This window comes from Amia ocellicauda, chromosome 8 (assembly GCF_036373705.1).
Source record: "Amia ocellicauda isolate fAmiCal2 chromosome 8, fAmiCal2.hap1, whole genome shotgun sequence".
NCBI classification, from domain to species: Eukaryota; Metazoa; Chordata; class Actinopteri; order Amiiformes; family Amiidae; genus Amia; species Amia ocellicauda.
Genome location: NC_089857.1, coordinates 40449174 through 40470128, shown reverse-complemented (window position 1 = coordinate 40470128; position 20955 = coordinate 40449174). Strand labels below are relative to the sequence as shown.

The following is a 20955-nucleotide window of genomic DNA, read 5'->3' as shown; positions in this document are numbered from 1 at the left end:
TAATTAGTTTTCAGTCCACTTCTCTTGCAAATGCATGATCATAAAATTGTCTCTGATAAAAAATAAAAAATATATTTTTAAAAATCAACACTTAGAGCTATTTCAAAAACACGTTCGGCTGACACATATCTTGGACGGCACAACCCAAAATATAACTGGCTATTCCAAGACTAGTGCTAATCTGGGTTTGGAAGACTAGCCCTTGGAGTTGCAGAATGACATATTTTTGGATAAATCATGTAGATTCATCAAAGGTTCTTGTGTAAGAAATACCTGTACATTATTTCCGACATTTACCTTCAATACCTGCATGTTTACTTGCTTGCTTTATAAACCCGATGACGGCAAAGTCGTCTACACATTTTTAATAATACAACACTGGGCAGATACACATTACGGAGACAATACTGAAACAAAACCCAATGTCGCAAATCACATGATTAATCGCGCAAAGCAAAACTGACCATTAATTACAACTTAAAACTACTTTTGCACAAATGCCATTTCCTACACTGTCTATTTTAATTGTGCATTGTTTTCAAATGTTGTGTAACGTTGGCTATCCGCTCGTGAAATTCGAGAATAATCTGCAAAAGTCTAGTTATGAAACGCACAATATGCGGGCTATACCCCCCATTGATAAATTGTGGAAAAGTTAGCTTTCGCAGACATATGCGCACTATACCAAAGCCCACATGCCCATCACTGTGCACTGATCGAAATCGGTGTGCTAATCGTCATTTTAAACCTTTTCTGTAATTTGCGGTGCAGTGTCAAGCACACCTCAAAAGTTACTGCCGCTGCAAAACACAGTCCAGCTCATCACGAAAACTGCAGCCGCGGCCGCCGATTGGCTGCTTCCCTCCATCCGGGTCTCCGACGCGAGCCAGCTTATTAGCCTAAAGGTACCAATATGGCGGAGGTAAGGAGGAAAATAGGGAAGAAGCATCAGATTTTAAATGTATATTTTTAATTTTCTGACCGGTACAATCTGATTAAAATCAATCGACTTTGTTCATTAAGGGTTCGCGTGTTGGTACCGGCGGTTCGGGGGGCGCCGGGGCGGGATGGGCTGTTAAAAGTGCATCTGAACGCAAAGCGGGATCCGACGGGACTAGGCCGCGGCGTCCGTGTATCTAAACACAGACTGTAAGAATGTGTCATAAACCCAGGGGTAAAAAGGAGGAAAAAAAGAGGCGGTTTAGAAAATCTATTTAATAGGCGCATTTGAGGCGATTTGTATCGTTAACTTGGGTATTTATGAAAGATTGACTATGTAAGCCCGATTGAGATGCCAGTGTAAATCAGAAACATTGTTGATGTTTTTATGCCTGGGCTGTGCTTGATTAGATTAATTTCCGAGCGCTGTGACAGTAATGGCAACACTGTAGCGACACTGGCTACTTCGAATCGCGCTTTAATTGACACCAACTGATCTGAGAAATAAACGTGGCTTTCTGAGCATTTTTCATAGAAAGGTGGGAGAAATTGCCCGAAGTAACGGAAAAGCGGATCTGCGCGGTGTTGTATTAGATGATTGATTGACAGGGTAGTTTTATGGCAGTGTTTTATGGTTCGTCTGTGTCATACAGTCCCCGACAGTGACTTATTAGATGGGCTTTGGGAGATTGTGATGTGAAACTGATCTGTTCGTTTTCCCACCTTTTCAGGCTTCCTTTGGAAGTTCGAGCCCAGGTGAGTGTCTCTGCCCTTTTGATTTGTTTGGTGCGTTTATGAGTTTAAAAATGGTGGCTTTTTTCTTTTTTTCTTATTTGTTCAAATCTCTCTCTTATAATTTTGCCAGTTTTAATTGTAACATTGAACCCTTGGAGTTTTGTTGAATTTGTAATTGAAAGGTATTACAAGGTTTTAAACCAATGGTTCCCAATCCTGGTCCCAGAGACGCAATGTCCTGTGGGATTGTGTTCCAACTGTACCCTGAATTAACTAACCGAAACGACTGAAATTAACTCAATTGAACGAATAAGTTGCTTTACTTATACTTTTATACTTAACCTGACATTTTTGATGGTTTACAATTATGAATAAGCTCTGATTTGGCCAGTTATTCGTTAAATTAAGGAATTGAGAACAAAAACTAGCAGGACATTGGGTCTCTGGGACCAGGATTGTGAACCACTGTTTTAAACATATCTTTCCATACATATTTACATTTATGTGATACATAGAAACTAATTATACTACTACTACTAACCTCTGTGGTCTTCGTGTTATTTCACAGTTGGCTCTCTGTCCTCAGAAGATCATGACTTTGACCCAACAGCAGAAATGTTAGTTCATGAGTATGATGATGAACGAACTCTTGAAGAGGAAGAGTTATTGGAAGGAGAAAAGAACTTCAGAGCTGAAATTGCAGATTTGGAGAAGGTAAACCTAATGGATCAAATGCTTCTGGAATCAGTTTATTGTAAATTTCACCCAGATCGTCAGAGTATTCGTATTTACATAATTCTAAAAGCGTTTCAGATTATGAAATACTTACTTTGAATCTGATGATTCCTTTTAGTGATGAAAATGATAGTCACGTGGAGAAAAACTGTGTATAGGTATTATATATCTATGTAATTATATATTGTGCCACAATTTATTTAATATTAAGTTCTATGAAATGGCTACATCACTTTTATTTAATCTATCATAGTGTTTGTAATCAAGTGGCTACCACCATCATTAAATATTTAAGACAAATGGAAAACAATGTCTTGAAAATAGTTTGTATGTGACCTCTTCTAATGTGAGAATAAATTATGCTTACCTACATCTAATTTTACTAAACATGACATCCAAATTTGTCAAAGCATGAACAAACCCACATTATATCAAATGGAAAATACCCACTGCATAAAACCCATTTTAATAATCAAAATTCCAGAATAAAATGTCTCTCTCTTGTCCAGTTCTAAAATGACTGGCTCGAACATGTACCGAAAACTAAAGCAGTGGGTTAAAATATTCCATGAATGTTTTTGTTGCTTTGTTCCCATTGGAGAGTAACTGGAAATGTCCATTTGTATTAATTGAGCAGCAGACGCCCCTTTCCCAGAGCGACATAAACATGTCATGTGCGTTCTTAAATGTAAACATTGCCACCGTTTTCCTGGAACGTACAATGCAATTAGAACTGTATCCGCTTATACAGTTTTTGTAAAAGAGACTTCTGTTATTTTTTCCCATTCGTTGCCTTTGCAAGTGCGAGTCTAGATTTAAATATTCATTATGCTTTTCCTTTCACATTTTAAAATTCAGGTGTTAAAGTAATTGTATGCAAATGTATGTCTGTCTGTCTGTGTAGATGCTCGTACTGATCTGATTATTGCCTTTAACAGGAAGGCAATATGCCACTAGAAGAGCTGCTGGCCATTTATCGGTATGAGGCGTCTGTGAGCACCGTCGCTGGCTCGAGTGTGGATAGCTCCTCGGGAGAGCTGACGGACGAGCTCCCAGACATGACGTTAGACAAAGTACGTAAAAGGAAACCGCCAGCAGTTTAGTGTTGTAGTATTTTTTATTGTGTTCTGCTTATAATACAATGCAAATGACACTGAAATATCAATCCAGTGCAATCGAATCCTACCTGATGTTTAAATGGTATAGGAAGTATAGCCAACACTGCAAGAAACTCAGAAATATTTTCCATTTTTCACAGTTTCAACAATTATGTGATATTTTTCAGGGAGTTGCATCCTGTCGTGTCCTGAAATCAAAACTAAAGTCTCAATATGAGAGTAAAATATGTTCAAAGTTATGCCTAACAAGTTTTCTCTCCTCTAACTGAATATATATAACTGTTAAATGTGATTATTGATGAAATTATTGATTAAATCACAGTGGAATGTTCTCTTTTTTTACGGATGGCTTATAATAAGAGGAAAATCCAAAACATGGTAGAACATGAATGAATCTGTATTACATAGGTAGTGATTCAGATTTATTTTCCTCCAGTGAGGTGTTCCTTTTCTCACATTTGTATTCTTTGCCAACAGGAAGAAATTGCTAAAGACCTGCTATCTGGTGACGATGAAGAAACACAATCCTCAGCTGATGACCTCACTCCATCAGTCACTTCCCACGAAACTACAGATTTCTTCCCAAGAACCCTTAGATGTGAGTTTATTCTGAGATCTTAACCTGAGTTTAATTTTTTAAGTTCTTAGTCATAGACTGCTCATAGACTATTCCGAAGAATCCTTGAGAAATCAAGGGTTCGGGGCGGTGGTGCAGATACGAGTACTGCCTTTCCGTGTCATTTTGTCTCCTTGGTACAATGTCAGCGGTTCATGTTTGACTTCTGTCGCCATTACATTTGCAGCAAACACTATTTATGATGGGGATAAAGAATCGGAGGGGGAGGAGGATGCAGTCAACCCTGAAGACTCCCGAAAGGTTTGTCACTGTGGTATTGTTGAATCTGTTGTGAAACGTCATATTGTATCATCCGTCACAGTCTTGACTCAACTACAGTAAACAGAGACAGAGAGCAGTTCCTTTGCCGCCAGACGGAAGAATGTTAATCGTAGACATGTGGGAGGTCAAGATCTATACAGCCTAATTTTAACTTTCATGTTGCCCCCCCCACAGGAGATTATGGTTGGATCCCAGTATCAAGCAGAAATTCCAACTCATCTGTGCAGCTATGTGGAAGGAGAAAAGGGTGAGTTTCTAACCAAATGATCAGGACCAGCTCCTAAAAGCACAAATTGTTTCACTCCGATCTTCATTGCATAAAAAATCTTGTCTGCAAGCCTTACTTATAACCTTTTCTATCGGTAAACTCCCATCACCAAAATGCTTTCAAACTATTTAATAGTAAAGTCCAAATTACTTCACAATCTATGTAGAACAGTTGTCTCGGTGACAAAGTGGCCTATATGCTCATATTTGCTTAAATACCAAAATATTGTTACGACAATGTGTAATTAAGTTTTCTGATTTTGTGTGAATTTTGCAATTTATTCAGCATTAGTCCAAACGATTGATTTTGATTAAATTGAGCCACAAGGCTGCATTTAGCGGTGTTCAGTACCGGTGTTAATACTGTATATTTTAAGTTAAAAAAAAAAAAAATGTGTGCGTTTTTTGTGGCCTCGGTAAGTGTGCCTCTACTGTAACGTAGTAAAACAAACCGAAAGCACAGGACGTGTGCATGTTGTCCACGATTTAAGTCTCGTGCGTCTCTCCTCCGTAGTGTACGAGGACGAAGACCAGCTGCTCTGGAGTCCCGACGTCTTGCCCGAGAGCAAAGTGAAGGATTTCCTGTGCGAGACGTCCTTGCGAATTGTAGATGGGAAGACCACCGCGACGACGGAGGGCAGCCACGTTCGAGACAACGAGCAAGTGAGTAGAGCGACCCGCGTAGGAATGGCTTCGACACCAGATCTGTGGGAACGGCGATGTTTACCATTCACAGACCTGTGCACCCTATCCGCATGATATAACGTTCACTTTGAAAACCTCAATTGACACTTAACATAAATGGCAAGCTTAAATGTCTCCACTTAATCTTTTTAGAAGTTCAATTCAAACGGACTCGTGCACTTGTATGTTTGATTTTTGTTACAGACTACGTATGTGATTAACAAGGAATATTTTTGTTGTCAAACCTGAACTTAACTCATTGTTTTCAGTTAAAGTGTTAAAGCCCCACCATGAACGACCTTAAAAACACAAGCGCACAAGCTCCGCCCCCTGCTCTCATTCGCTACGACACCCCCCCCCATTCGACAATCCGCTTGCCCCCCCCCCTCGATGGTTTGGTAACCGCCCGCCCTGCCTATGCAAATGTCTGGGGGAAATTCTGCGTCGATGGGGAATTCTTATCTAAGGTAAACTCCTTCTGCATGCTGTGTGTCCTGGGTGTGTATTCGTCCACACATTTGTCGACTGAGTTGTGTACTTTGTTAAAAGCGCTGCAAAAACGTGAATCAAAACAGAAGTTTCATCAGATAAATCAAACTGTGTGTGTAATAATATATGCACATGCTTTTATCTTTTCTGACTTTTCTTTATGAACCAATTTTGTGGTAAATATAGTCTTTGCTCAGGTCAGGTACCATAGATAGTGTAAGCAAACTCACAAACTACCTCTGAGGACAAGGAATAAATTGCTGTTCACTGCCACTTTTAATTCCATAGCAGCGTTGATGTGAATTCCCAATTAATTTTACCAACTTTTCTTAATGTATTTTAACAGCTTCTGGAGAGCGAGTTTTCCTATAAACTTTTGCTTTTGGGAGAATTCTTCCGTTAACTAATATTTTTATATCTGCAAGGAGGTGACCATATGAACAGCAGAGCTATAAGTTAAGGTTAATAATGCATTGCCTAAACAGTCATTTATTAGTTCTCCTAACTGTTTTCTATTGGATCAAATTAATAACCGTGATTTTCCTGCACCCTTTAGGCATTGTACGAGCTTTTGAAATGTGACTACAACATCCACGAAGCACTTGAAAGATACCGGAACAACGCAAAATCTTCGAAAGGTACGTGTGTGGCGACACTCGTGCATTTTGAATCTCAATCTTGAGGATGACACTGGAGAAGAGCAATTTTCATGTGAAACTTATTCTAATCTGTAGATGAAATGCTTCCTTGGTCTGAAGAAGAATGCAGGAACTTTGAACACGCGCTTCAGATATACGAGAAGAATTTCCATCTCATACAGAAACACAAGGTAAGGTTTACAGAAACCAAAAGCCAAGGCTGATCCATCATAAAGCAAATCTATATGATGGTGTAAATTAGTCAGGGTAGTTTGAGACCAACATTATACCTTATAGGTCTCAACAGGTTTTTAACAAATTCACGCATGTGTCAGTGCCGGTATGATTGTCGTTAATGTGTAACCTGTAATTGTGGAACTCAAGGGGGGGGGGGAACTTGGCGCTTCCCTAATTTTAATTCATGTCTCATTAAATATGTAATTTATTTGAAACCTTTTTGTGTTTTATTTCTCTCTTTAAAGGTGAAGACAAGGACCGTAGCTGAATGTGTTGCCTTTTATTACGTGTGGAAAAAGTCAGAGCGCTTTGACTACTTTGTCCAGCAGAATAGGTTTGGAAAGAAGAAGTACAGCAGCTATCCTGGAGTAACGTAAGTGCTGGTTTCGTTCATAAATCTGAACGAGCATCATTACGTTTAACTTCACCGCCTTTTCTGTGGCACGATACCTGTATAGATATTCTGCAATTTGGATGTCAATGTTGATTAGGGCGTAACATCAGGGTCCTCACAGTGCATCTTCCTGTTCTCTTCAGGGATCTGATGGACCGACTGGTGGACGAAGCGGAGGGGTTAGCGGTGGAAAGCTCTCCGTCCGCCTGCCCCAGTGGTGGGAGGATGGAGGCCACGCCGGACCAGCAGATGATTCTCAACTCCATCACAGCTAGTGATCTCACGGGTAAGGGAGAGCCGGGGCCGGACTGGGACAGGTTTCTGCCCATCTTCTCCAGTAATTGTTTTCGAAGTGTATCTGGGAGTCCGAGTCACAGAGTTTTTCATCACGCCTTCAGCTTCCATGGCTCTTCCTTTACAATGCCTTTTGATCGTAGGTTCGTTTGCTTTCACAATGTCTTGGTGAGGCTCGGAAGGAATCGGTTAAAAAGGTCTCATTTGAAGTGTCGACGTCCAACAACAGAAGGGTTCCATACAAATGCCTTCAGGTTTAAATAAAACTGGGATGAGTTGAGTGTTGAAGTCGGTAAATTAACCGATACCCTGAAACGGTTGGTTACCTGTCTGTCCTCAGTCACTACTTTTTGATAAACATACAAAAAACTGTGGGGAAAGAAACTTGGGGGTGTCCGACTCCAGTCCTGTTTTTGTTCCAACAGGAGCTCTCAATTATTAAATTAATGTCAGTAATTTCTCATGTAGGCCTATCTGAGACTTTTACATTTAAGTCTAACAGCTGATTACTTAAAATGTGTTGATTATTCAATATATTGTGCACTCCGAACATTTCAGAGTTTGGAGAGAGGTGTTAAATTCATCCAGTTAATCGGTTAATTAGACCGATTTAAGGAGCTGGGCTGGCACAAAGACCAGGAGACACTCCCGGCCCCCCAGGTCTGGAGTATGACAGCCCCTGCGCTAATCGAACCTTTAAGCTCACCCATTCTTGTCCTGTCCCTCGACAGCTCTCACCAACAGCGTGGCCACAGTCTGCAACCCGCCCGACGTTAACTGCCTGGACTCCTACAGCTTCCCCCCGCTGGACAGCTTGCACAGAGGAGCCCTGAGCCACGAGGAGCCTCTCGGCTTCTCCACCAACGGCGACACCGACTGCCTGAACTTGCTGGATGCCGGGTTCTACCACTCGGACCTGAACCAGATCAACATGTGCGGCGAGGACTGTGAACGGCCGGCGAAGAGGTTAAAAATGGGCCTGGCCGAGCCCTTCATCAATGACGTCTCTGTAAATAACCTGGGCGTAGACTTTGAGAACCATACACACCACATCACAAGTGCCAAGATGGCCGTGTCAGTGACTGACTTTGGCAGCTTGTCCTCGAACGAGTCCAACGGGTTCATGAACTCCCACACACTACATCAGCACACGGCCCTGCAGTCCGAGTGACCGGCGGCGAGGAGACGTGACCATTGAGTTTGATGGCACCGCCGTCAGATGTGTACATATTCTCATTCACTGGAAGTTTGATTTATTTTATTTCTTTTCTTTCTTTTACTATGACATCAGTGATGTCTTTTATCGTATAGAACTGAATCTTGATTTCTCAAGAGTTAATATAGCCATTTATTTTTCTGTCCTGAATTTGGAAGTGTCATGCGTCGATGTCCATATACTGTCGGAACTGAATATCGTGGTGTAAGTCTCGAAGCTCTGTAGTCTGTTTTTGTTGCTCCTACGGGCATCTCTAAAGCTTACGACCACACCCCTAAACCAATGACAAGGTTTTTGAGCCACTCAGAATGGCTGCCATAAACACCTTTTCTTTTCTTTTTTTTCTTCTTTTCTTTACTTTGGAAATTGGTACTTTGGAATATCAGCTTTTACAGGTACCAAGACTAGACCCTGGCTAATGTAGCATTTTGTAAAAGAGGGTCCAGGCTTTTATATTTGAAAAATGCACAGATTGGTGCAAAAACTTTCTAAGACAAAGCCTTCCTGTATATTAAGAGGAGCACTTCAGTTTACAAAACTGCTAGACGTTTATCCTTTTTCTGTGGGTGGAAGCAGGTACCAGGACTGCATTTCCAAAGGAGAAAATACATTTTTCTAACAACCAAAATCGAGTGGCTGCCCTCGCACTGAAAGTTGAACTCCACTGCCAGATTGCTGTCTAGTTCACATTGTAGAATTGGCTAGAAACTGAACATTTTAATATTTTTTAAGAAATATTTTTTCCTGAGTCGGATAGATTTGTGATTCTGGTGTGAACGTTTTTTCGTGTATCCTAAAAATAAATGTGTGTGTGTGTGTGTATGTATATATATATATATATATATATATGAGAGAGTGAACGAGAGAAAAAACAGTTCAGAGGCAGCCAAAAATACTGCTTTTAATTTTTGCTACTCAACACAATTTATTGACATCCTGTCAGTGCTGAGGTGATTAAGTGCAGTTCATAATGTTTGAAATCGCTGCTTTCGAGCAACACATACGGATATATACGCTGAAAACAAAGCGGCAGGCTCTAAAGAGTGTGCAGGACATTCAAACTTGTTTAAATAATTAACCTCCCTGAAAACAACCGCAAAAATACACTGCAACTAATTTGAAACTAACGTCTTCATAACTTCTTTAATTTTTATTTTATTTCCTACCTTCGTCATTGCTATCCTACAGTTTCTCGAAAGAATTCCATCTTTGGATCTTAATATTCAAATGTTTTACTGAAATGTAGTTGTTAGTGGATAGTTAGAGGGCGGCGGGTATTTATTGCAGAAGGACTTTATGGACTGCACCAAGGTCATCTCACTTTAGCCTTAGTCTTGTTTGTACTTTTTAATGCTTTTCTAGCAAATGTACAGAAAAATAAATTTGCTAACAAATAGGCACATTTAACTTTCTTAATTTGAGATGTATGAGAAAAAATATATATATTTTGACTGACTTGAGTACTATTTATGTAAGTTAAGCTGTGTGCATGTACATCTTTAGTTCAGTAGGCTTGTCATGGTGAATAGTTTAAAAAGGATTTAAAAAAAAAAGTTGATGTTTTTATCGTACAAATCAACATTAACGCCTAAGTACACGACACTTCACTGGTAGCTTTGACTTGTTGCCAGTATTACGTCACGTCATTTTCTGCTTTTGTCAGCACCTTGTTACTGTGTGTTGTGCAACTCTTTACATTGTGTCAAATTCATAATTTCCAATGCTGTCAAGTGATTCCGGTTGAAGAAAAAGATGTACACAGGGGATTATGTATCTTAAGTTTATTGACGACTGGTCCTTCCGTGTGCTCATGACTGAATGCCTTTTCTGAAAGCTTGTAAGATCAAAATCAGTGTCGGATGTTAATTAATGCAGTACTAGTGTTTACTTAATTTATCTATGCATTTGAGACCTAAAGTAAGATGAGAAGTGCGTTTGCAGGGGTACGGACTCTTGAATGTCGGCTTGCTGTAGGATGGTTCACCTCGATCTTTACTTCAGTCTGACGATGCAGAGAATTGAAGGTTACTGAGTTTATAATCATCGGGTAGTCTTGAAAAGTTAGTTATTTGACCTCATAAACTTGTGAATTTGTGTCAAGACAAAGATTTCATTTAATTCCTTGTTATTATAAGGCAATAATTTGTAAATATGTACAGACTTTCTTTTTAGGTTTATTATTTTTCTTTCTCTTCCAATGTTCTGTGGCAGTTAAAAGGCAGCATTTCCATGCATGCTCGCTGTGAAATGTCACAAAGTGTACCACTAAAACAAGCTTTACCTACGTATTTAGCTATTTAATGTTGCGTTTGCTTTAAAAGTTTATGCGTTTGTTCTTGTGAAGAACCTGTTTTGATAAAGCATCGATTTATTTGTTTTAATGTTGTGGGCGTGCACTTCGGATTCGGCCACCGTTGTAATCCCACGTTCTGTTAAAAGCACAATAAAGGAAGGCTGTCCACTGGAACAAGATCTCAGCTTCGGTCCAGAACTCATTTGTGTTACGTGTCCAAACCTCGAAGTCTTGAAGACCGTGGTTTTTAAACTCCCTCCGTATAGATGGAAATTGACTCCCCTCTCTCCAGTGGGATCTTGTATCGTTTCACCTGGAAGCTGTGCAGTATGGGCTGCTGTTTTGCAAATGGCAGAAAAAGGTCTGAAATTGTGTGTGAAGGAAATTTCTCTGTGCAGTATTATGTTGTGCCAGACGGTTGACCATTTTGTATTTTTGCTGAATGTGTTAAGAGGGGAGACCTTTTCCTTTGGGAGTTGTTTGAACACTAAAGCCAGGATTACACCTGACGCTAGGTGCGTTTTCATATACCTGTATTACAGCCCGTTCAGATGTGTTACTCTGTGTGGTGGACAGCTGATTCGAACCCGTGCTTCGTAAAGGACCTTCCAACCCTAACCATCCACAATGGGGAAACGCAAGCCAGTTCATTTAGTTCATTGCTTTGTACAAATGAAAGCAGTTACAAACGACCAACTGGTATTAATCGCAAGCAATCGTAGTGAGTTGACAAACTAAGTTATTTGTATGAAGTTACTGATTGAATGACTGCTTGATGAGTACTTGGTGCTGTGTCTATAGCAATACATTTATTTTTCTTCTCTTTGACAAGCCTTTTTCTTTTCATACTATCTTATCTATTTACTTTTTTCCCCTCACATTGAACTTACTTGAAGGATGTACATTAGTATCAGTTGGCAAATACTAAAGTGTGTACAATTGGGTCATGTAGGTTGTGCAATTATTTCCTCTTGTCCTTCCTATGATCGATTACTTAGTAAACCTAGTGGTGCAGTGATATTTATTTCCACAATTTGTACAAAACCGTAATAGGCGAAATCAGAATGTAAACTAATGTCAATTTACATGTAGGGAAGTATGTGTATATTTCAAACCCTCCCCTGAAATCTGTACAAATGTGATATTTTAAAGAAATCTTAAGTATAAAATTTTCGTAAACCGTATATTAATTTCTACTTATTTTTTATTTTCATTCTAGAAAACTACAAACCGCACGGTGGTGCAAGTTATTTTCTTGGTCACAGTTCATTTGAATAAGAAACCTTGAGTACAAATAGCCTGAATTCTAGACAATCAAACCGCATTTAGTATCAGAAATGTTCAAGAGGAAATCTTTATTGTTTTTAATATTTGTACATAAACACTGAATTTTTTTGGTTTTGTTGAGCATTATTTTGTATTTTCTGTTGTACTTTAATACCTGGTGTACAGATCCAGAAATAAAGCTCTGGAAATCTTATCTTTTTTGATCTGTTCTCTTGCCTACTTCCACTCAACATAATGCATTATTAATCGTTGCATTTGAACGCCAATCATAAGTCATAATCGTAGGTAATAATTCTGCATTTGGAGTTTTCCCCAATTAAAATGGTTTAACATAATGGTACCTGTAAGCACCCACCAGTGAATTTTGATTAGAATAATAGTTTATCCCTCCAATTTCATGAGTATGCTAGTGTTAAGAAACAGCTGTAGCTCCACCTCATGCCTATATAGAAATGACTTTTGTAAAAACGATACTGATTAATGATAGAAACGACCCATTTTCAATCCTCTTTAAGATCAATGAAACCATTGATCTGACACTCATTTTATTCATACAAATGTTTGACGGGGGACACACAACAACAACAACAACAACAACAAAAAGTTTTATAATGCCACCACCTAGTCGATTTATTCTTTCACTGTTTGAAGTGAAAACTCCCTAGTGCACAACAGTGAAGTAGTTTGAAAACAGCTCCTCTCCTGCGTGGATTTCTCTCAGCGCCACGAGAACGACGCATCTCAAAGGCCTGGGGATAAAAATAAAATAAATTAACTATAACTAGCTAACACTAAGACTGAAAGACTGGGCTAAGTAAACATTTGCTTCTTTCTTAGATTTAGTAACCCGGTGACACATTGGATTAAGCCCGGACCTTTAAGGGCCGAGGGAAAGACCATTGATGATCTGTCCCACTGAGCAGCAGACATGCTTAACCCCCACCTCCAGGACTGAGCAGGGCCGAGAACATGCACTTAATGACATTAAATCTCAGCATGTGGACGAGCCACGAGATTCAAAAAGGGCAGAATGTACCGTCAATAAGAACCGCTACATAAAAAAAACCTCCATAATGCCCTTCTGATCAAGGCCAAAATTAAGGAAGACAAATGTGAGGAAAACGGGTCAGTGTGATATTGTAAAAAAATATGCTTCTTGCCTTGATTATTCAGTGATTAAGTTGATTTAAAGTGAAACCTTGATGTGGATGTGGAGCTCATATTGGCATTTCAAGTTTGGATAAAGAAAAAGGTTAAAATAATATCCTTTGGAATAAACACGTCAAAATCAAAGCACCGCATTGCACGTGAGGAAGCAGGGCTGTTGTTTCCCTTTAACCGAAGCCTTACCTGTGGATGTCCTGTCTGTAATTCACATTGGGAAGATACTGGCGAAGCTCCAGTGGGAAACTGTCCGGCACGTCGAATTCCTGATAGCAAACATTCGCAGCCTTTTCTGAATACAAAATAGTACAAATAAATATATTTCTCCGAGCTGCTAAAGTCAGTATATACAATAACATTTACTGAGAAGAGGTATTTAAGAAATCCCCTCAAAACCTGACCTTAAATCAATAGTTTGCATTGATCTGTATGGTTTTTAAGTCTTTCTTTACAATTAAAATTACACAAAGGCATGTACAGACGTGTGATAAATTAAAAGAAAAACCAACATAAAGTGTCTCAGTAAGGTGTTGGGCACCACGAGCCCCAGAACAGCTTCAATGCTCTTGGCACAGATTGTACGAGTCTCTGGACTCTACTGGAGGGATGGACACCATTCTTCCAAAAGATATTCCCTCATTTGGGGTTTTGATGATGGTGGTGGAGAGCGCTGTCTAACACGTCGGTCCAGAATCTCCCATAGCTGTTCAATTGGGTTGAGATCTGATGACTGTGAAGGCCAGAGCATATGAGCCACATCATTTTCATACTCATCAGACCATTCAGTGAGCCCTTGTGCCCTGTGGATGAGGGCATTGTCATCCTGGAAGAGACCACTCCCATCAGGATAGAAATGTTTCACCATAGGATAAAGGTGATCACTCAGAATAACTGTCAAGATCTGCAGTGACTCTTCCCTCTAAGGGGACAAGTGGACACAAACCATGCCAGGAAAATGTCCCCCACAGCATAACAGAGCCTCCGGACCCTCGTGCCCCAATAATGACCCCTCTTTCAAAGTCACTGAGATCCTTTCCTCTTGCCATCTTGATCCAAAATCAAGGTCAACTGGGCCTGCTCAGCATTTGTATACATGCCACAGAGCATGATAGGATGTTAATTGCTTAATTGTATCATGCAGTACACCTGTTTGGAGGCGTCTGCATTCGTTATGTTCCTCCATTCATTTTTTCAGGTTTTTCCTTTAATTTGTCACATGTCTGTAAAGCCTCCAGTGAGGTGCTGAGAAGTTTGTGGGAATGGCAGTAGGAAGAGAAGAGGAACGTGCCGTTGGAGCAGTTGTTCACATACTGACCCACCGCCAGTGGGTTCCCTGGGGAGGCTGAGAGCCAGGAGACGTCACTCAGCTTAAAAGGACCGAGCCTGTCCCGTCCACTGCACGACCTTTAAAGGCAACAATTAGGACTCTTGTTGAACAGCACTGTGAGACAACCAGGTATACGAAAAAATGCTTGGGCAAAACAAACACTTAAGTTATAGTTCAAATTTAAGCAGAGCAGAGTTTCTCTACATGTTGCAAAGTTATATGAAGCTAAATATTTTTTTCACGCCCGGTCATTATTTTTTAATATACATTGCAAGACTATACAGACTCATTCACGATGTGCGTCCACTGACACACATGCTCAACCAGCCAGACTCCAAACAAGTTCAACTTACCTAAATACCACTTTTGAAATCCCTCTGTCGTTGCCATCAATCAGCACTCCGTCAATGCAACGAAACACAAACGGGTTGCCTATGGACTGGAAAAATATGGGCTCGTGTGTCTGATAGACAGTACCTGTAAAACACACGTGACGAGGAGTTTAGTATACTTCTTCAGATATTGGATTTGCTTAATAAAAGACACCAATGATAGTCTGGCACTTATTCACGCAAGCCAGTCAGTTTCCCATCCTGTTTGATCAGCATTTCATTTCTGTACAAGCAGGCATCATAAGAATAATTCCTCTTCATGAAACTCACTAAAGTGTACAGAAATGCTGCTTAAAGGCTACTTTGCGGAAGGAAAGATTATAATTGGTTAATAGGATATTTTGTATCACCAGACACTTTTTATGTTTTTATGATTGAGACGGTAGAAATTACATTCTAGATCAGGGATAGGCAACTCTGGTCCTGGAGGGCAACAATCCTGCAGGTTTTGTGGCATCTCTCAATCATCCAGTATTCATTCGAGACAGGACAGGTGAGAGAGAGAGAGAGCTATTATATTGTGTTTTAACTTGCAGAAAGTCTTAGCATTCCTTATGCTTTAGATTTGCCGTAATTTAAGTAAATCTTATTCCTAGTTTGCCTTAATTTAGTGAAATGTTTGTGCCTCAATGCCAGGAGTATAAGGAACAAGATGTTAGACCTAGAAGCCACAGTGCACAGACATTGAGGCAGAAGAACTCAAATTAGATCCCAGTAACAGAACAGAATCTTTGTGGGTTAAACTTTTGAATAAACGGAGGATTAGTGGTAGGTGTGTGTTACAGACCACCCAACTCAGATATTCAGAAAGATGTTGCATTGTACAGTGTAATCAGGACTGCATGTAGCAATGATGTGGCTGTTATAATGGGGGATTTCAATTTCCCAAACATAGACTGGGAAAGCCCATTTGGGACTACAGAAGCAGAAATAGAAATGGTTGAGATGGTAAATGACTGCTTTCTAACTCAATTTGTCAGGGAACCAACCAGGGTGAGAGCATGCATTGACTTGATCTTTTCAAATGACCAAGAGAGAGTCAGAGAGACACTAGTTAGAGAACCAATTGCAAACTGTGATCACAATATGGTTAGCTTTGAGGCATTCTTTTAAAAAACAAGGACCAAGGGTCGGATTAAATCAAAACTTTGACCCACCCGCTAATAGAAAACTACAGAACTATACTCAGTTGCGCCTGCATTTTTAGTAAGATGCCACTTTCTTCTAATCATAAATGTAACCGCTATGATGTACAGGTTTGTAGTTTCCTATTGGTGGGTGGATCAAAGTTTTGATTTAATCCGGCCCCAAGTCTAAAACAATGATCTACAATTTTAGAAAAGCAAACCTTGAATGTATGAGGCAGCACTTAGAAGAGGTAGACTGGAGCACACTGGATACAGATTCAGTTGAAAATGGATGGTTATATTTTAATAATATATTACTTGAGGCTCAGGAGTAATTTGTACCTAAACTTAGCAAATTGAGAACCAAAAAACACTGGCCAAAATGGTTTAATAGAGGTATGCAAAAAAATATCAAGAGAAAGAAAATGTTGTATAGCGCATACAAAAGGGATGGAGATGAGACTAAATACCAAGAATATGTTGAACTGCAAAGAGATCTTAAGAAAGGGATCAGGAAAGCAAAGAGGGAAATAGAAAGAAACATAGCTAATGCAAAGAGCTTTTTTCAATACAACAGCAAGAGGTCAATAAAGGAGGAAGTGAAACAGATAAAGGGCAAAAATGGAAGTGTCTTGGAAAACAAACAAGATGTGGTAAATGTTCTAAATGAGTATTTGACAGAGGTTTTTACAGAATAAAAAACAGATAACATGCCACAGGTTAACAACCAGTCCAGTCAAACCCTAAGAGAGATCAGGATAAATGAGGAGGAGGCACTAAAGGGACTAGCAGAATTAAAAACAAACAAATCACCCGGGTCAGATGGGATATTTCCAACAGTACTTAAAGAAATGAGGGAAATTATTTACAGGCCGCTAACACAATTATTCCAAATGACACTTAGAACAGGGGATGTGCCAACTGACTGCAAGACAGCAAATGTCAAACCAATCCACAAGAAAGGGGACAAAACTGAGCCAGGAAATTACAGACCAATCAGTCTCACCTGCATCACCTGTAAAATGTTGGAAAAAATGATTAGACAGAAAATAGAGGAGCATCTTAATGAAAACCATATTCTTGGAGATAGTCAACATGGGTTTAGACGAGGCAGATCATGTCTTACTAATTTATTAGAATTTTTTGAACACGCAACTGCAGCTGTAGATCATGTGAAAGCATTTGATATGATATACTTAGATTTCCAAAAAGCTTTTGATAAGGTTCCACACCAAAGACTGATCCTCAAATTGGAAGCTGTAGGCATTCAGGGTAATGTAAGTAGATGGATTATGAACTGGCTGATGTCTAGGAAACAGAGGGTGTCGATTAGAGGAGTTGCTTCTAACTGGAGTGAGGTTGTTAATGGAGTTCCACAGGGATCAGTACTAGGGCCTGTGCTTTTTCTAATCTATATTAATGATCTGGACTCAGGGATAGTTAGCAAACTTGTCAAATTTGCAGATGATACTAAAATAGGTGGCTCAGCAGATACAATCTCGGCAGCACAGGTTATTCAAAGGGACTTAGATAATATTCAGTTGTGGGCCGACACCTGGCAGATGAAATTCAATGTGGACAAGTGCAAGGTATTACATACAGGTAACAAAAATGTCCACTATAATTACACTATGGGAGGAATAGAACTAGATGAAGTAACGCATGAGAAAGACCTAGGAGTCTATGTGGACTCCTCACTTTCTCCATCCAAACAATGTGGGGAAGCAATAAAAAAGGCAAACAGAATATTATTAGGGTATATTGTCAAAAGTGTAGAATTGAGAACAAGGGCAGTGATGTTCAGACTGTACAATGCACTAGTTAGAGCTCATCTGGATACTGTGGACAGTTCTGGGCTCCACACTTCAAGAAAGATATCGCTGCTCTAGAAGCAGTTCAGAGGAGAGCAACCAGACTTATTCCAGGTCTGAAGGGAATGTCCTACTGAGAGACTGAGGACCTGAACCTTTTCACCCTGGAACAGAGGAGACTACATGGGGACTTGATTCAAGTCTTCAAAATCATGAAAGGCATCGACCACATCAAACCAGAGGAGCTTTTCCAGATCAGCAGGGACACACACACCCGGGGACACAAATGGAAATTGGGCTTCAAGGCATTCAAGACAGAAAACAGGAGACACTTCTTCACACAGAAAGGCGTCACAATCTGAACAAACTCCCCAGCGATGTGGCTGAAGAGACAATTTGGGAACATTCAAAAACAGACTGGATAGGATCCTTGATCACTTAGATATTAATGAACACCAAACGAGCACGACGGGGCGAATGGCCTCCTCTGGTTTGTAAACTTTCTTATGTTCTTATTACCTGGAACAAATGGTGATTGTGACCAATTAAGCCAAGCACCAAATACATTTATTAATTAAGGGTTGTGGGGAAGACAAAAAAACAGAAGCGTCTGTGGCAGTCTAGGACCAGGATTGCCGAGCCCTGTTCTAGATCAAGGTTCGCTCACATTCAGACAATCAGTCAGTCAGTCAGTAAACCTCCTCCAGCTGTAGCAACACACCAATCTCTCAGTCCTGCCTGTCTGTATAAAAGCGTCGGATACCTGGATACATTGCTACTGTAGCTCCCTTTGGCACCACCCCCACGTCAACGAAGACCCCCGTCCCCGCAGCCTGTAGGGAACTGGGCGCCCGGTGGATGCTGAACCCCAGGGTGTCCAGCATGACTCTGCTGGGGTCGCAGTGTCCATCCTCAGGCGCTGGACTTCGATACACAGTCTGGGAGGAGACCGTGAGGAAACCCAGAACCTCTCGGTGTTTACTGAGCTCACTCCTAAACAGAGCCTGGAAGAGGGTCAGCAAGGAGGCCGAAATGTCTCGGTCTGAGACCAGCTTGTCCTGAGAAAGCCCCTGGACCTTGCGCAGAGTTCTGCAAGAAACAAACCGAAATGATACAAAAGCGAGACCCAGCATCACACTGAAGCTTTATGAAACACCTGTGTGCAGCAGTTGGAAGAGCAGCTCTAATTCTTTGGGGTGATAGTGTTATCAGAAAGGAAAACACGTTCTTGTAGCGCAGATCCCCGCAGTTCTGCGCAGATCTGCAGAACCCCTGCGATCCCATTGGTGGAGCCGGGCAGAGCTGCGGACATCTGCGCAACATGAACAGTCAGAGCAGGACAGGAGGGTTTGCTGTGCTTGTTCAGTTAGAAGAAAAGCCCCAAACGAGCTGCATCTTCCCTTCTGTCACTTCAACTTGAAATAATGATAAAATATGTGAATTACACCACCGCGAGAGAGAAACTTTTATACTTGTGAGGCGCATGGCTCCTAAATAACGCGTATGTGCATTGTAGACTGCATATAGTGCTAATAAATAAATACATAGTTAGGAAGGAATACTATTAGTGTCAAGCCTGGATCTATGTCTGCGCAAGTGCGAGAATGAGAAAACAAACAGGCTGCGTTTCTTTTTCCGTGCATGAGCTGCAGTCAGTCCCGCCTGTTTCCTAAAGTGTCTCTGATCATGTCCGTGTTCAGGGTCCCACAGACGTCAGGTCCCCACATCATTACCTTTCGTTTTTGCCCAAGTTCACTGCGACCCAGGGAACAAATCTATATTTGTACGAGTCCCATTTTCTTTGCACTGTTTTCAGGGCGGCTCGTATCATGGTTTAAAGCCGCGCCGCCACATTGTGTCTCCCTCGACAGGATCTCGGTAGCGACACCTAGTGGCATCAGGCTGGAAACACATCCCCGCTCTGCACCCGTCCTGCTGGATCACAAACTCAAATGCGCACAGATCATTAAGCATTTCAGCTCGGTCTATACTGTATTTTGGTATGCATTACAAAACGCTTTAATCCTGATATTGTGCGTCTACATTGTAATGTGCATGCTGATCCAAATCACAGACAGAACCAGATTCTGCAGGTCTGTCACTGGTTCACTACCAATATTTGAATTTGAGATTAAGGTACATGACTGACATATACAAATAATTTGACTTTAACACTTGTGCTATAAGTTCCTACAAGAATATTTGAACACGCTACTGTTTATTCAGAGACAACACAAACCGGCAGTTGATGCTAACACAGAATTGGTTGTCTTGTCAGAAACTGGTCGGACCCGGGACAAATAGTTTCACAAAGGAATGCAAAAGTGTTCTCATTCCAACTCACTTTTCCATTTGAAAGGACTTATTTATTTATACAGATAACTGAGATATACTGGTGTACCACGTGAAGTGCCAAGGCCCACACTTGAATCACTGTCATTATTTTTGGTTGTTTGGATTCTATTTTTTTGTTGGATGTATTTGAATATTTTCCTTATATTGGTTGTGGTGATTTAATTATTATATTTGATTGATTTTCATGGGTTTCATTTCAGCTCTTGCACCAATGAGGCCACGCCCTGCCTCCACTCTGACACTTCTGCATGGTCTTCCTCTGTTCTGCTTCTGTCACAATACAGTACTGTAGAAAAGTGCGGTCACAACACGGGCTGTTGTAAAAGTACAGTATAACACGAGAGTACTGCTACAATAGATTGTGTAGATTGATTCCATGTAACAACTTCAAAAACCTGTCATGTTATGTCTGAAAGTGTTAATATAACCTATATACATAACGTGTTTCTAAAGAAAGTTGCAGGTATGTGCATAAAGCCTTTCTTTACAAACCTTTATCCATTGATTGAATGTATTTATACTGGTGTTTACATGTTTGCTGCGTGTTGACGTCAC

At 40.4% G+C, this 20955-nt stretch overlaps 2 protein-coding genes across 2 annotated transcripts; one reads left to right on the top strand and one right to left on the bottom strand.

Moving 5' to 3' along the window:
- Positions 1–884: 884 nt before the first annotated feature.
- LOC136755045 (mesoderm induction early response protein 3) lies at positions 885–12417 on the top strand. The gene is made up of 13 exons (XM_066711404.1): positions 885–922; positions 1671–1695; positions 2243–2388; positions 3348–3482; positions 4005–4125; positions 4331–4404; positions 4600–4672; positions 5207–5355; positions 6422–6503; positions 6600–6694; positions 6986–7113; positions 7278–7420; positions 8160–12417. The coding sequence occupies exons 1-13, from the start codon at positions 914–916 to the stop codon at positions 8597–8599; spliced, it is 1620 nt and encodes a 539-aa protein (XP_066567501.1). The 5' UTR covers positions 885–913; the 3' UTR covers positions 8600–12417.
- Positions 12418–12752: 335 nt separating this feature from the next.
- Positions 12753–19918, bottom strand: setd9 (SET domain containing 9). Its single transcript, XM_066711405.1, has 6 exons — positions 19779–19918; positions 18809–19134; positions 15069–15192; positions 14677–14792; positions 13575–13680; positions 12753–12973 (listed from the first exon to the last, which is right to left on the bottom strand). The coding sequence occupies exons 1-6, from the start codon at positions 19874–19876 to the stop codon at positions 12886–12888; spliced, it is 858 nt and encodes a 285-aa protein (XP_066567502.1). The 5' UTR covers positions 19877–19918; the 3' UTR covers positions 12753–12885.
- Between the last annotated feature and the right edge of the window lie 1037 nt (positions 19919–20955).